The 17,923-nt window shown below is 38.2% G+C and overlaps 1 protein-coding gene across 3 annotated transcripts in view; it reads left to right on the plus strand.

The window, feature by feature from the left end:
- LOC106083309 (long-chain fatty acid transport protein 4) overlaps positions 1-12,108 on the plus strand; it is a 134,704-nt gene extending 122,596 nt beyond the window's left edge. For all 3 annotated transcript variants that reach the window (XM_013246242.2, XM_013246243.2, XM_059368869.1), the window contains 3 exons: positions 6,830-7,453; positions 7,537-7,738; positions 10,676-12,108. In XM_013246242.2, the coding sequence (XP_013101696.1) occupies positions 6,830-7,453; positions 7,537-7,738; positions 10,676-11,617 (1,768 nt within the window). In that variant the 3' untranslated portion in view covers positions 11,618-12,108. The remainder of the gene's footprint in view (positions 1-6,829; positions 7,454-7,536; positions 7,739-10,675) is intronic.
- The last annotated feature ends 5,815 nt before the right edge of the window (positions 12,109-17,923 follow it).

Raw genomic sequence — 17,923 nt, forward strand, 5'->3', positions numbered from 1 at the left:
TATCAGGTCCTGACGACTTAAATCAGTCAAGCCTAAAGGGTTTTCAGTAAGATACAATTTTCCCATCAACTTCCGACGAATACAACTTCTTCTGGCGTTGTCCGATGCAGAGTTTCCCGGGAACGAGACGTTCTAGAGTTTCTTCACTAAGCATTGTTAATAAATTCTGACTTCTAACAGGGGCAAACTTCTCATATATCAATGAATGCTGTCCGAATCAAGTTTTAAGCTCATTGATAAAACTTCTGAATGTATCCTAATGTAATATGTTTCTAGGATAGGATCTTTCTTAGGCTAGATGCCCTAGAGGTATTCTCAACGTAGCTGCAGAATTTCACCCAGGATTTGTTCTGAGCCCTTTTAAGCTCCCCCTGGACGACCCAGTCGTGGGGAGCCCATGCGGCTTTCGCCCTGTTGAAAAGTTTTCTGCAACTCTTCCTTAAGGCTCTATTATACGGCATGTAGTTGTCTTATGACATGTCAAATTTAGCACATGTTGAGTTGTACATTTCGTGTGATAAAACGAAACTAACATATGAAAATCACTTTTCCAAATAGCACATGTAAATTTTTTCGATTAGAGCGTGCTCTATTCTTTCTGACAAAAACGTAAGGAAATCCGATGTTTTTGCTGTCAGTCGAATGAAAATAACCCCAAATTAAAGTGTTTTAACAAATTTATGATTTAAACAGCTTTTTCGCATTACAATTTTTACGCATTAAAATAATCAGTTTTGCTCAAATTTTTAGGTTATGTCATACGAAAGTGACACACAGGTGTAATAGCAAAAATGATGAATCGTATGTAAATTGACAATTTTGACAAATATTTTCAATAACATGTGAATACAAAAAGTGGCACATCATAATACATCTACATGCCGTGTAATAGCGCCTTTAGACTAACCAGTTCTAGCGGTCGCAGTTTGTCCCTTGGCTTAGCTCTGGGAAGTGCTGACACAAGAGAATTACTCAGGGCCTTCGTGATTCGCTTGACCATTTTGTCTATTCGATAGTAAGGTCCCACGCCGATTTTAAGAGGAGTTTCTTACAAAAGCACTAGATTTATATACCCCTGCTTTAGACCAGTGGTGGGCACACCAACATATTTGGACTTCTTTTCCAAGCCCATGGGCTTATGTTCTTACGCATGCACACGGTAATGTGCAATAGTATGTGTGCATTTGCCTAGCATTGCTTAAAACTGGTCGAGTTAGGTTTCAGACCGCTCCTCGGAATTTTGGCAATCACTATTTATGGACATATCGCAAAACTGAGCGTTACGAATAAGATCAGTTTGGTCAACATAATGGCTGTTTCCTCTGACTTTTTTCTTGTTTTTTCCCGAATTGGCGTTATCTTGAAATCCGACAACAGTGGATGACCAAAGTGGCGTATGACACATGGCATATGTGGGCATAATTATCGAAACGTAATCATGCGCAGCCATGACCAATAAATAAAGAACTTATTTGAAATGGCTGTTGCTGTTCCAGAGCTTCTCGCCGTTTCTCGTGTTTGCTACGGACTACAAGGCATTTTTTATTCCACTGGACCATAATCGTGCATGTTCTACGCATTTCTAACATACAGTATGTGCACTGTGGTAGAAAAAACTTACATGTTTGATGCAAATCAAAAAGTTAGCTGAAAATGGGATAAATAGATGGGGGTATACTAATTTCGTCATTCTGTTTGTAACTCCTCGAAATGTTCGTCTAAGATTCTAAGCCGATCTAGTCATGACATTCTAAGCCGATCTAGCCATGTCCGTCCGTTCGACTGTCGAAAGCAAGCTGACTTTTAAGCTAGCCGCTTAAAATTTTGCACAAATACTTCTTATTAGGAGGCCACCGTAGCGCAGAGGTTAGTATGTCCGCCTATGACGCTGAACGCCTGGTTCGATACTATGGTCTCCAATATTCAATTCAATTATGGTCCGAATCGGATCATAACTTGATATATTTCCAATATTATAGCAATTCCTTTCATGTATACTTTGTTTGCCTAAAAAGATATACCGGGAGAAGAACGCTACAAATATGATTTATAAGCTTCGGCCCGGTCGAACTTAGCACGCTTTTACTTGTTTTTTTTTCTAAAAAAGCAAACATTACCTGCGGTTTTCATATTTTGACAGTTTTTCTTATTTTCTACGATTTGAAATTTTTTTAACAATTTCAAAAAGCAGAACAAAAATGATTACTACTTAGGGTGGGTCTATTGTAAGGGTCAAAACAATCTCACAAAGCCTTTGTCAAAATCATAACCATACGGTTGTTAATGACAAGATCGAAAGATTGATTAATTTTAGACCAAACAACATATTTTGGTCTTTGCCATTTACTTAAAACAAAATACTTAATGTAAATTTTGGCTTCAGCTACGTTCCAGTGGTCCATAACTAACGATAACATTTCTTTCACGCCCTTCTTTGAAGAAAAATGAACAGATGATATGGGCTGATGTACATAAACCAAAACAAACTGTTGTTTTTTTCGGGATGCATCGGTAACTCTTGTACGGCGTGTGGCTGTTTTTCACCCCAGATGCGGCTGTTTCGCTTGTTTACTTATCTGTATAACCAGAAATAAGCCTCATCGCTGAGCACAATTTTTCGATAAAACTGTGAATTTCTATTGCGCTGCTGTCACAAAGCCCGCATTTTGATAAATTTCCACGATTTGCTCGTTTATGGGTTTATCCATGATGAAATGGCAGCGTATACTGAACACTTTTCTCTTTCACAGAAAACGTTTAAACACTGCTATCAACCAGTGCTGCCACTCTGAAAGACTTAACTAATAAAAAAGTACCCTTTCCACCGTCATGCTATTTTGGAAAGGATTCACTAAATAATGTCGGGAATGTAGAGCTATTGTGACAAAAAAGACAAAAAAGACAAAAAAGGACAAAAATGATCACAAACGATAAAAAAAGAAGTTTTTGTGAATTACAACTGAACGGTCGGGGCTCGATATATGTTTGTTGAACACATATTAAAAATCCCCTTTATTCCTGTAGTCGAAGGCGTAGCCAAAACCTACTTTATGTTAATTATTTTGTTATTTACTAATGCTGGCAACTTTTGTGAGGTACTATGCCACGTAAAATTTTGATAAAAATCACTGTACCACTATTCCTAATAGAATCGATGGGAACTACGATATTTCTGGTAACAGAAGTTCCATAGACTTCTATAAAGATGACTGCATACTAAACGAACGGTTGGGCTTTGGGGTGTAAAGATCTGGTCATATCGAAGAGGTTACCCGACCACTGCAGTGTGTATCAAGCAGAGATCCTTGCAATTAAGGAAGTGGTGGAATGGCTAAGATATAATGTCATTACGACGATTGGCATAAATATCTTCTCAGAAAGCCAGGCAGCCATTAAATCTCTGGAGAACGTATTTCTGAACACAAAAACCGCACTCGACTGTCGCAGATCTCTCAACAAGATTGCTGAACAGTTCAAAATTCACCTATTCTGGGTGCCGGGCCACAGAGATATCCGAAGGAATTCTAAAGTAGACGAGCTTGCGAGACAAGGAACTACCTTACACACTCCAGGGACACTGGAATCTGTCGGTATGCCTATAGCGACATGTAAGCTAAGTTTTCAGGACCATGTCCGAAGGGAAACGAATGATAGATGGTCACAAAGAGGGGCTGTGAGCATTCCAAAACTATGTGGCCTCATCTAGACTTGAAGAGGTCTACCGCTTTGCTGTCATTGGTTAGAACAGACGTCTCAGTCATTGTGTCCGTCATGACAGGTCACTGTGTAATCGGAAAACATGCTGACAGACCAAAGGTTGCCAGCAACGACTTTTGCGGAAGCTGTAGGGCCATCGAGGAAGAAGAGACTATAAAACACCTTTTGTGTGTGTATCCCGCACTAGCAGTTAGAAGGAGTTCCACTTTAGGTTCTCATTTCTTTGAGAACCTGTCTGATTTAGCGGATGTGAACATTCGCAAGTTATTGGGTTTTTTAAAGCGATCTGGATGGTTCAACGGTAGGCATCTGCCTTCTTCTGATCCTGTGGTATCACAATAGACTACTTAAACCTAACCTATGTCATGTAAAACTTCTCTCCAAAGAGGTTTCACACTGCGGCACGCCGTTCAGACTCGGCTCTAAAAAGGAGGCCCCTTATCATTGAGCTTAAATTTGAATCGGACTGCACTCATTGATAAGTGAGAAGTTTGCTCCTGATCCGTAGTGGAACGTTCATGGGAAAAATTTGCTAAAAAAAAATTTTCGGCGGTGGTTATGCCTTCTGACGCTAGCGACATATGTGAGGTACCATGTCATGTAAAAATTCCCCCCCCCAAGAGGTGACATCTCTGAGGTACCATGGCATATAAAAACCCCCTAAGAGGTGGCGCACTACGGCAAACCGTTCGGACTTGGCTATAAAAAGGAGGCCCCATATCATATAGCTTAAACTTGGGTCTCACAGCACTCCGAGATATGTGAGAGTTTGTACCTGTTCCTTAATAGGATGTTCATGGGTAAATTTGCATAGTTGCTTTTTACTAATATAATCTTAATCTCACTGACGGTGCCGCGTGGATTCAATATCAGCAAAAACAAACTAATTACATGCATGAATGCTTCGACAGTTTCGTCAAGCAAATGTTAAGAGGTTGTTTTATTTTTTTAATTACGCTACAAATAATCAAATCAAAAACCATTTTGAACGAACTGTAAAAAGATTACAGGTAATGGAATATCTAAAAGCAAGTGGGAACGATTGGAGGCCGTAGCGCAGAGTTTAACATGTCCGCCTATGACGCTGAACAACAGAGTTTGAATCCTGGCGAGATCCTCCAAAAAATGTTTAGCGGTGGTTTTCCCCTCCTAATGCTGGCAACATTTGTGAGGTACAATGCCATGTAAAACTTCTCTCCAAAGAGGTGTCGCACTGCGGTACGCCGTTCGGACTCGGCTATAAAAAGGAGGCCCCTTATCATTGAGCTTAAACTTGAATCGGACTGCACTCATTGACAAGTTAGCCCCCGTTCTTTAGTGGAATGTTCATGGGCTTCATTACGTGAAACACTTAGCAGGGTATTCTCTTCTGCCTTTGGAATCATGAGAAACATTAACACAATTATTTTTATGTGTCGTATAAGCTTATTTCCTGTAGGATATTATTTAAAACAACATAATTTCCATTATTTTGGACCAAAATAATGTGGTTGTTGTTCTTTGAAAGTCCTTGGTATAAAATGGTATTTTAGTCTATTCCTTTGCTATTTGACAGTTGTCCACGTGAAAAGAAGATCTGTTGGAAAGTACAATCTAATCACCACATTTTCTTTTCGTTTTAAAACTACTTTGTTATTTATTTCGTTTTAACTTTTTCTGTTCGACATGTTATTCAAATACTTTGTACGTCTTTTCAAATTTATTAATCAATATGGAACAAATTGCAGTTGAATTGGGAACAAGAATATGATACCAAATCCTACGCACTGATTCATGCCCGCTCAAAATTTTAGAATCATTTATATTCAAAGACTATAACCTACCTTATTTTTTTAGCCACCACCGTGGGATATATTCATTTAGTCATTCCGTTTGCAACACATCGAAATATAAATTTCCGACCCTACAAAGTATATATATTTCGGATCGTCGTAAAATTCTAAGACGATTGAGCGATGTCCGTATGTCTGTCCGTCCGTCTGTTGTAATCACTCTACAGCCTTCAAAAATTAAGATATTGGGCTGAAATTTGGTTCTTGAACGGGCCGATAGACTATATAGACCGATCTGCTGATAAAGGGTCTAATGCTCTTAAATGCTTTATTTTTTTTATCAGATTTTGCTGAAATTGTAAACAGTGGGCAGTTTTAGGCCTCCCTACATCTGACCCAAATATGGTTCAGATCGGACTATATTTAGATATAGCTGCCATATAGACCGATCTGCCAATAAAGGGTCTGAAGCCTATGAAAGCTCTATTTTTTACCCGATTTTAAACAGTGCGTAGTTTTAGGTCGCCCGATATTCGTCTCAAATATGGTTCGGATCGGACTATAGTTAGATATAGCTGCCATATAGACTGATCTGTCGATAATTGGTCCGAAGCCCATAAAAGCTTTATTTGTAACTGATTTCGCTTAAATTTGAAACAGACATAAGACCCAAATATGGTTAAGATCGGACTGTATTTATATATAGCTATCATATAGACCAATATGCCGGTTAAAGGTCTGAAGCTCATAAAAGCTTTATTTATTTTCCGATTTGGTGAAATTTGAAATACAAATTTCAACAGCGACTTATACTTATTAAACCACTCAATGTCCGTGCCCAAGTTAGGTGCATAAGTTATCAAATTTTCACCGGATTTTGACGAAAGGGGGTTTACATATATACACGAAGTGATGGGTATCCAATTCCTAACGCCTTTTTACTTGTTTTTAAGTGAAATATTGTATTTTATTTTGATCTTTAAAATCCCTTCGTAATTTTTCGAACATATTCCATAGAAGTCATTCATTTAAATTGAATGACTTCTATACAAAGAATAGCATAGCAAAGAGCTTAGAAAAGTTAGGCGAGTGTGTGCTGTTGTCAAAACACGTTGACTGGCATCGTGGAAAGAGATTTCTGATACGCCATGTATCTTCATCAACAACTTTGTCAAATTGATTAAGCGCAGTAAGAGATATATTAAAAAAAAATTCCCAAACATTAGCACATTTTTTGCAGCCGAATCTTTACACTATGCACAATATAAGAATATCAACTTTCCCAATTTTAAACAAAAATTTTATTAAAAAAAATATATTTGTATTTTTCTTTTTTTCAGTGCTGTTTTCGCTTATATTAAATTATTGACTCTCATTAAAAAGTATGAGAAGAAAAATATGACAATTGCCGATATATTCCATATGAATGTATCGAAATTTCCCGACAAGACTGTCATTGTGAGCGAGACCCAATCGTGGACTTACCGTCAACTCAATGAATTTTCCAATCGTATTGCAAATGTATTCCACAGCCATGGCTACAAAAAGGGCGATGTGGTGGCCTTACTTTTGGAAAACCGTGCTGAGTTTGTGGGAACATGGCTAGGTTTGTCCAAGATCGGTGTCATTACACCATTGATCAATACAAATTTACGAGGCCCATCCCTATTGCACAGCATAACTGTGGCCAAATGTAATGCGTTCATCTATGGTGAGGGTTTTACGGAAGCCGTTGAGTTTATTTTGAAAGACCTACCCTCAAATGTGGCTCTATATCAATTCAATAACGCACCTAACACACCAGTCAGTGGAAATGCCAAGGACTTAACAACTTTGTTAGAAACGGCCGCTAAAGACAAACTACCAGCCTCAGCTGAACGTCCCTCGCATCACGATAAACTGGTGTATATCTACACATCGGGTACAACTGGTTTACCCAAAGCTGCTGTCATCTCCCATTCACGGTAAGTGCATGCGTGTATGTATGTAAGCAGAAGAGGGGATGTCTTGGAGTATCATTCCACTAATTGCTTTCCTTTTATTTCAGATATTTGTTTATTGCTGCCGGCATCCACTTTACGTTGCGTTTCCAGCAAAAGGATATATTCTACACACCATTGCCTTTGTATCACACTGCTGGTGGTATTATGAGTATGGGTCAAGGCTTATTATTTGGGTCAACTGTTGCCATACGTAAAAAGTTTTCAGCTTCCGGTTACTTTGCTGACTGTGTTAAATTCAATGCTACTGTAAGTTGAATGGACGATTAATGCGTTTGAAATCTTATCAATATGAAAGCAATACGAGCCTTTTGTTAACACCCTCCCACCCTAATATCCATAGCTTGCCAATGCTATAAGAAACTCTGCATTTTGGCAAACTATTGCTGCTTCTCAATTTCAAAGTCAAGCATGAAGCTTTGAAGTCTAAAGCTGGACAGCAGTCTATTGAAATCATAAAATGATTTTGAGACCAATTAAATTTCTGCCACAGCAGGCAAAAAATTTAAACTTCTAGGAGTGTAGAAAACTAATCGGAAGATCGGTTTATATGGGAGCTAAATCCAGTTATAAACTAAATAAAATTAAGACCGTACTTGGCACGGTTGTTGAAAGTATCTTGGTTTCCTATAAGGACTTTTTTAAACCATTCGAGATATTTCAAAGACTTTATTACTGGCTTAAAGCACAATCAAGACATGTATTAATGGAACTCGACTTGTTTCATATGGCCACCGCAGGCACGTTTACATCTGTCAATACGTTGTACCCAATTTTCGATGACTCAACTATGCATTTAAGCCGAAACGATCGCTATTTCCCGTTCAATGTTGGGTCTGAGCTCTTCCAACGTCATCAGCTTGTTGGCATAGACCAACGACTTGACGTAGCCCCAAAGAAACTAGTCTAATAGCGTCAAATCGTACGAACGGGGCGGCCAATCGACTGGGCCATTTCTTGAGATAACAAACTTAATCTTCAATAAATCGATTGTAACTTGTGTTGTGTAGCTTCTGGCACTGCACAGTGGACCAAAAAGTTACAAAATGGAAACAAGTAATAAAAAAAATTTAGACATTTGTAGAGGAGGACATAGGTTTTCGGGAAAATTGAGTGTTTGATCTATATCTTTAATATAGGATGTCAAAGTTGACCACTTTCCTAACTTTCAAGAGCTATAACTCTTGATCCGATTCGCATGATTTAGGACTTTGGAGTAATAGCTTGCCAAGGTCTAAAAAAAGAATACATAATGTACCATGCCATCATGTACGGTTAATTTTAATATTTAAAAATTTTGCCTTGGTTTTTTTCAGTGTTTTCTCAATAACTCCGCCAACTTTTAAGCTATATACTAAAAATTTCACAAAAATTGTATGCACAAAGTAAAAAAAATATATATATCAATATCTTTAGCGGTTTAAAATGGCATCGTTTTCAATTTTTTTTCTTAAAAATTTGCAAAATTTTCCAAGAAAAGATGTTTCTTTCAAGTTTTTGTAAACTTTCACTATCAAAACATTATCACTTATTTCCATCTCCATAAAGCAGACCTATTAAGAAAAGTTTAAAATGCTAATTTGAATCATTTTGATATCAAACAACCCGTTTTCTTGCGACTAATATGGCAATTTTTTACTAAATTTCAAAATTTCACACTTGAAAAAAAGTTCTACGAGTATTTTTTATTTTAAATTAAAGCTTGAAATGTTCCCTAAAATTTTAGATTATCTTGTCATGTCCTATCCATGAATGAGGTAGTGGCAGTTAAAATACTGAAAAAAGTAAATTTTAAAGTTATGCTTTTTTCACTGTTAAAAACCAAGCACTAAGTTGCATTTTATTGCACGCATGTCAAAGAAACTTTTATTTCTTGTCACTTCTTCTACACAATAATGAAAGAATAATGATAACAATGATAACAATTGTTATTGTTACCATTACACATGAAATCGACCACCTTATTTACGTTATATAACTTATTTTAGGAAAATTTCCATACCTTTCCAACGATGTATAAAACTTTCCAAACTCGGGTTCTATCTACTCGAAGTTTCATTTAGGCACTTTGTGAAAGTCTATGCCCTCCCTTAAAAATGTCTAGAACAGTTCTTACCGATCAAACTTATTTCCATTTTTTTCAACGTTTGGCCCACTGTGCACCGTCCTGTTGAAACCACATGTCGCCCAGGTCTATATCTTCCAATTCAGGTCAAATATAATCAGTCGGCATGGTGCGGTAGCGTTATCCATTCTCGGTAACGTGACGGTTGGCATCGTCGGCAAAGAAGTATGGCCCAATGACGAAGCCGGCATGCAAACCGCACCAAACATCCATTTTTTGTGGTGTTGATTCGTGAAGAACATGTGGTGTTTTACCTGAACAATAACGCATTTTTTTTTTAACGAACCCATTAAGCCAAAAATGAGCTACGTCAAAATTGAAGTTAACGCTCTTAAAGTAGCGTTCACCGACTCTAAATAATTTTATGATTTGCAGACGTGATTCACTTCGTGTACTTTACCATGATGAAAATGTTTAGTTTACAGAATATATTAACAGTGACAATTCGATAACTAGGGTAAAAGTGCGTTCACAAATTAAATTCAAAATTGTCAAGTCCCTATTGGGAAGCCCTTTAGTTTCAGAACATAGTGTAAAAAAATTTCAGCCAAATCGGATAGCAATTATAACCCAAGCGCACAAGATGTCAAACCGGGAGTTCGGATTATATGGGCCTACATCAGAATATACAACGAAGGGGCCGTACTTGCCACAGAAAGTTTTGCAAAACTTTTAGCCATATCGGATAGCAAGTCCGGCTTCTAGGGTTCCAAGAATTCATCAAATCGAAGGGAGCTTTATCAAAGTATGATCCGACTTGACCCATTTTCAATCCCCAAAAAAAGTATATTTGCAATTGCAAGCATATGTATTTGTTGGTTCGACCGCTGTCGTGATTTCCACAAACGGGCGGACACACGGACGTACGGATATGGTTGCTAGATCGACTTAGAATGTCAAAACGACGATCAAGCTATGTAATTGGGATAAGTGTGGAAGGCATACGTTAAACATAACCACACACACCAACAAAATATAACTAAGCATTGTTGTTTTTGCAAGATCTGTTGTTTTTAATATTTCTATCTTTATCTAAAATATCTGTCGTGTTACTATTTCAGGTTGCCCACTATATTGGTGAGATGGCTCGTTATATTCTGGCTACTCCACCATCGGAAAATGATCGCAAACATCGTGTCCGCCTAGTGTTCGGCAACGGATTACGACCACAGATTTGGCCACAATTCGTTGAACGTTTCAATATACCCAATGTCGGCGAATTCTACGGCGCCACCGAAGGCAATGCCAATATTATGAATAATGACAACACAGTGGGCGCCATTGGCTTTGTGTCTCGCATTCTTCCCAAAATCTATCCCATCTCAATTATTCGTGCTGATCCTGATACAGGTGAACCAATTAGAGGACCCGATGGACTATGTCAGTTGTGCAAGCCAAATGAACCTGGCGTATTCATTGGAAAGATCATTAAAGGCAATCCATCAAGAGAATTTTTGGGCTATGTAGATGAGAAGGCCTCTGCGAAAAAGGTTGTACGCGATGTTTTCAAGAAGGGCGATATGGCATTTATATCGGGTGATCTTCTGGTGGCTGATGAGAAAGGTTATTTATACTTCAAGGATCGTACGGGCGACACCTTCCGCTGGAAGGGTGAAAACGTCTCCACCAGCGAAGTCGAGGCCCAAGTCAGTAATGTGGCAGGCTACAAAGATACCGTTGTCTATGGTGTTACCATTCCCAATACCGAAGGACGCGCTGGCATGGCAGCTATCTACGACCCAGAACGACAAGTTGACTTGGATAAATTCTCCGATAACCTTGCCAAGGTTCTACCTACCTATGCCAGACCACTCATCCTTCGTTTCCTTACAAAAGTTGACTTAACAGGAACTTTCAAGCTGCGCAAAGTGGATTTGCAAAAGGAAGGCTTCGATCCGAACGTCATCAGCGATGCTCTCTTTTATCAAACGGCCAAGGGCAAATACGAGCCACTTACCAAAGACATCTACGCCAAGATCAACAACAACGAAATGAGATTCTAAACACAACACCTAGAGTTAATTGCCTAATCTAAAACAATTCTATTTTTATTTTTTGTTGTTGTTATTTAATTGTTAGACGAATTCGTTAAGGGAAATGTTACACCACAGCGGTGCAACCTTTGCCTTTACTTCAGACCGGAAATGGACTTTCTATACTTGTTAATTATCTAAGCAGTGCGGGGAAGAGACTATTACATTTAGCTGTATATGATTTATTTAAAATGTAATGTAAACTAGTTTTAGAAACACACGTATTATAAGTTTAGCATTTATTTTGTTAACCCCTCCTACATGTTAACAAAACCGAAGTGTTTATGAATGCCGTTTTTATATTCGATTATTGTTTTTTTTTTTATTTTTATTCCTGAAATTTATCAAACGTGATATTTGTAGTGTGCTAGTACTGCGACGATGCTGGGTTGCAGTATTATGTTATTGCCTGTATCCTTATTTCCTAAATAAAACAAAATACACATAGACTTTTAAACCGATGTAGTTTGTACAATCGTTTTCTTTTTTCTACAAAATATATAATATATAATATATATATATATATATTGTTTTTTTTTTTCTTCAAACCATTTGTTTTACATCACGCCCTTTACTACTGTATGGATTATTGCAGTAAAATTTGTACTGCTGTGCAATAGAAGGATGGAGTTAAAGACACTACACGAAAGTTAGTTAATTCTTTTGATTGTAAATACACCATTTGTACTTTAAAATTTTTTTTCCTTTTTTGTTTTTTAATGCATAATGAATGCATTTTTTTAATATTTCATCATTTGCATTGATTATTCTGGTTAACACAGAATTTGGAAAAAAAATACATAAAGTAGATTCGTTCTTCATGAGGATGAGAACGTATTGCACTTTTTTATTCACTAAGACTAGACATAATGATTGTATAAAATGGTTTATTAAATAAATGATTTTAGTCGAAAATAGTTGTCCTTATCAATCTTGTCATGAACTTTCTTTTAGATGTGCCGTCCGACTTTGCAAATTTGTCAATGCATGAATCAAAAATAGACGAGACGGAATAGGTACTAAAAAAATAAAAACTACGTTCAATTAAGAAATTTTTGGATTTAATTAAATACAAGTAAAAATGCGTTAAGTTCGGTCGGACCGAAGTTTGAATACCCACCACCTCGGGTATATATGTAAACCACCTTTCATCATAATACGGTGAAAAATGCATAATTTATGCCCCATAACAGCTTTATATTTCGATATGGTCCGATTTGGACCAAATTCGACACGGATATTGAGTGGTCTATTAATTACAAGTCATTGTTCAATTTTGTAGAACAAATATAGACCGATCTGAACCATATACGACATGGATGTCGAAAAGCCTAACACTGTGTCAAATTTCAGCGAAATCGGATTTTAAATGTGCCTTTTATGGGCCCAAGACTTTAAATCGAGAGATCTGTTCATATGGCAGCTTTATCAAAATCTGAACCGATGTGGGCCAAATTGAAGAGAGCTGACGAAGGGCCTAACACAACTCACTGTGCCAAATTTCGGCGAAATCGGACTATAAATGTGAATTTTATGGGCACAAAACCTTAAATCGAGAGATTAGTCTATATGGCAGTTATATCCAAATCTGAACCGATCTGGGCCAAATAGCAGAAAGTTGTGGAAGAACCTAACGCAACTCACTGTCCCAAATTTCGATAAATGCGCCTTTTATAGGCCCAAAACCTTATATCGAGAGATCGGTCAATATGGCAGCTATATCCAAATCTGGAGCAATCTGAGCCAAATTGAAAAAGAATATTGAAGGACCTAACACAACCCACTCTACCAAATTTCGACAAAATAGGACAATAAATGCGCCTTTTATAGGCCCAAAACCTTGTATCGAGAGATCGGTCTATATGGCAGCTATATCCAAATCTGGACCGATCTGGGCCAAATTGAAGAAGAATATTGAAAGGCCTAACACAACTCACTGTCCCAAATATTAGCAAAATCGAACCGATCTGGGCCAAATTGAAGAAGGATGTCGAAGGGCCTTACAACCTACTGTCCAAAATTTCATCAAAATCGGATAATAAATGTGGCTTTTATGGCCCTAAGACCCTAAATAACCTGCTGATGGACAAAAAAAGAATCTGCGCAAAGTGTCAGCTCAATATCTCTATTTTTAAAGACTGTAGTGTGATTTCAACAGACGGACGGACATGGCTAGATCATCTTATAGGGTCGGAAATGGATATTTTTATACCCTCCATCCTTCGGTGGTGGGTATAAAAAGAGCACCCGCTTTCAAACACGCTGGGAAGACTAAGCCAGCCCTCCCGCAATGGCGACTTCAGACAGACAGGAAGACAAAATCGCAACATGAACCAAGCTTCATATATATAGAAAGGTCAATGCAGCCTAAAGAATAGGGGAATAGTGTGTGATGAGACAGGTAGACGGTGGAGCATACATAGCATCACTTTATCTCCCTTTCGACTCTACGACACCGCCACCTACGGCGGAGCTGCAATGACTGGTGAGGAAAGCACAACAGACAGGAAATGAAGTACTAATAGAGTGCGATGCAAACTCTCACCACATTTCGTGGGGTAGTACCAACACTAATAAGCGGGGCCAAGTCCTGGCAGAATTCTTGAATACATACGACATAATGACACTTAATATTTGTAACACCGCTGCCTATTAACAAGATAGGATTAGGGAGGAGGTTTTAGATGTGACAATATGTTGGGAAAATCGACGAGGTTCAGAATTGGATCTCCAAGGAGCCCCCATTCTCAGACCATCGCTACATCAGGTTTAGAATAACACGGCCAGCGCCGAATCCGAAAAGCTTGCGTAATAAGTTGAAAATCAAATGGACAAAATTCAGAAGACTAAATAGAAGAAGACTTAGGCACAATAATTTAGATAGTCAAAGCATAGAATACATTGACGAGAATGTCAACAGGTTTACGACTACAGTGGAGGTTTTCCAAGATAATTGTCCTCTGCTAGAAAGGAAATCAGCCCAAAAAACAACCTGTATGACCGAGCTGATTTTGCAACAAGGTCCGCAGCCTTTATGACGAAGCATCCTAAAAAACGTATTTATTTGTACTACACACAGCTCAGGGAATACAATAAGGTTATCAGAGCGGCAGAACGTGCTTCCTGGAAGCTTTTTTGTTCGATAGCGTACGGTTATTGAAAATCAAAGCAAAACGCCATATGCAAAATTTCAATCAAATCAGATAATAATTACGCCGTGGAGGCTCAAAAAAAAACAAATCGGGAGATCGGTTTATGTGGCGTCTATATCAGGTTATGGATCGATTTAAGTCATACACGTTTTTGCTAACAAATTTATCGTGGACGAGATGGAAGTGAGAGAAGAGTCGGAGATGTTCAGGCTTTTGATGAAAACGCATTTTCCGCAGTATACGACGGGACTCGCGGAGACTTGGAATAACCTCATTATTCTAAGTCTCCGTCGTCAATCTGTCGAAGGCTATTCATTACAGATTTTATGGTAAAGGAAGCCTTGAGGAGCTTCCATGACATAATTACCAGGTAGTGTACCGTAAACAGCTGAGTACAATTTTTTCTCGCGAAAAGCACTATCTGTCAACGAGTTTTGGTTGTGTGTGTGTATTATAGTGAAGAACGATTACATACACACAAACAACGAAAAATGGCGCGAACTAGTAACATGCACAAAATCAAAGTTGCACTTATCACTGATTTTGACAGATAGTGCACTCAATATTTTGTTGTTGGGCAACTGCCGCTACCTGTAAATGAATATATCTTGGGAGCATCCAACGATTTAAGTCACTCGGACCTGATGGACTATTTCCGGCGTTACTACAGAAGGAGGCCAACTATCGGGTCACTATTTTCACAGCGTGCCTAGAATGGCAGGAGGCAAGGGTGGTATTTACACCCAATACCGGCAAGTCAAGTTTTGCGACACCAAAGTCCTACCGAGATATAAGCCCTACGTCTGTTGGAAGTCAAAGTAAAACGCCACTTGCGAAATTTCTGTTAAATCGACTCAGAAAGTAACAAAATTGTTTCGTACCTATTAATCAGTCTACCTCTCTTCGTTTAGTGTGTTACAACCGTGGGAGAAACATTTTGAAATTTTTAATCAAATAGTCTTGCGGCAAAAAAAATCCCACTAATAAAGTTTATTTTAATGTACCCAATTTAGTCTGCGTGGCCACATCATTCATGCCCTTTTTGATACCTACCACCATAGGATAGGGGGTATATTCATTTAGTGATTCTCTTTGCAACACATCGAAATATTCATTTCGGACCCTTCAAAGTATATATATTCGGGATCGTCGTAAAATTCTAAGCCGATTTAACGATGCCAGTGTGTCTGTTTGTTCGTCTGTTGTAATCACGCTACAACCTTCAAAAATTGAGCTGAAGTTCGCAGATCCATAATTTCTTTACACGCAGGTTAAGTTCTTCTTCTTCAGCCAATTCCGACCATATTTGGATATAGCTGCCGTATAGATCGATCCGCCGATATAGGGCTTTAAGCCCATAAAAGCCTCATTTATTACCCGATTTCGCTGAAATTGAGAACATTGCGCTTTATTAGACCTCCCGACTTGAATATGGTCCAGATCGGAGTATATTTATATATAGCTGCAGTATAGACCGATCTACCGATTTAGGGTCTTAAGTCTGTAAAAGCCACATTTATTACCCGATTTCGCTAAAATTTGGAATAGTAAGTTGGACTAGGCCTCCCATTATTATGACCGGAAATGAATATGATCTAGATCGGAGTATATTCAGATATAGCTGTCGTTTAGACCGATCTGCCGATTTAGGGTCTAAAGCTTATAAAAGCTGCATTTATTACCTGATTTCAATAAAATTTAGAATAGTGAGTTGGACTAGACCTTCCGTTATTTGAACTGAATATGGTTCACATCGGACCATATTTGGATATAGCTGCCATATAGATCGATATTCTGATTACACTAAGTTGATTTTAATCTCCCGCGTGACACGGGATAGCTGTGGGCACCACAAGGGCTGGAACTTTGAGGTCCGATCTGTGTGGTGCTCATCGCTGTCATGAGTAGCTTAGCTGCGAGCTACCGGGAGCGTCCACAGGTTGCGGATAGTGAAATGGTTCATGCGAAGTAACAGCAACGGCAGTAGCAGGCAATCAGCGGTATCGAGCTGAGAGGCCCAGCGGAAACGGCCCTGGTTAAATATTTATTGCCTATGATGCTCGATTTGACAAGGCAAGTTAATGGCGCCTTTAAATAATCGATGGCTACCTTCCCGCGGAGATAGGTCCTTTGGACCGAAACGAGCTTGCCCACTTACAGGAGGTTGATGAGGATCGCCACCTCCACATGAAAATGTGGATTACGGAGGAAAAAACCTCCCGCCATCCCACTTAAAAATGCTCCACATCGATCCATATTTACATAGATATAGCTGCCATGAAGACCGATCTACCGATTTTGGATTTGAATCACATAACTCCTGTATTTATAATCCGATTTCGTTGATATTAGGAAAAGTGAGTTATATTTTGTCATCCGACTTGAATATGGCCCAGATAGAAACATATTTAGATATAGCTGACATATAGACCGATCTGTCGATTTAGGGTCTTAAGCACATAAAGGCCGCATTTATTATCCGATTTCACTGAAGTATGAAACAGTGAGTTGTTTTAAGCCTTCCGATCGTACAATATTTAGGTATAGCCGCCATATAGAACGATCTGCCGATTTAGAGCTTTAAGCGCATAGAAGCCGAAATAATTACCAGATTTTCCTAAAATTTGAACAATATTTTTTTAAAAGCCACTAGATCAGATCATATTTGGATATACAAAGCTGTCATATAGACTGATCTTCCAATTTAATGTCTTAACCCCATACAAAGCGGATTAATTGCCCGATTTCGCTGAAACTGTGGCTTGTATAGTTCTCAACATCGAAATCAAAACAATGTAGACCATTATTTGGATATAACTATGTATGGAAGTGGACATAAAACAAAATAGAATGATGAATATATCCATGGTGGTGGTATCAAAAATCCGTTATTGTTTGTTATTTTTTTGGTACTATCTTGCTAAATGAAAACGTATAAATATTTGTAATATAATTACTAACCAAAGGCACATAGACATATTTAATTAGAACAAAGTATTGAAGATAATTAGGTATTTGCTATACTAGTTAACAAAACTAAGTATGCCTTTACCTGTTATACTTAGCGCTTCGCAGCCCCTTTTGGTTTAAATATTTACACCACTGTTCACAAAACTTAGTGCAG

The sequence above is a fragment of the Stomoxys calcitrans genome, chromosome 5, assembly GCF_963082655.1.
Source record: "Stomoxys calcitrans chromosome 5, idStoCalc2.1, whole genome shotgun sequence".
NCBI lineage: Eukaryota > Metazoa > Arthropoda > Insecta > Diptera > Muscidae > Stomoxys > Stomoxys calcitrans.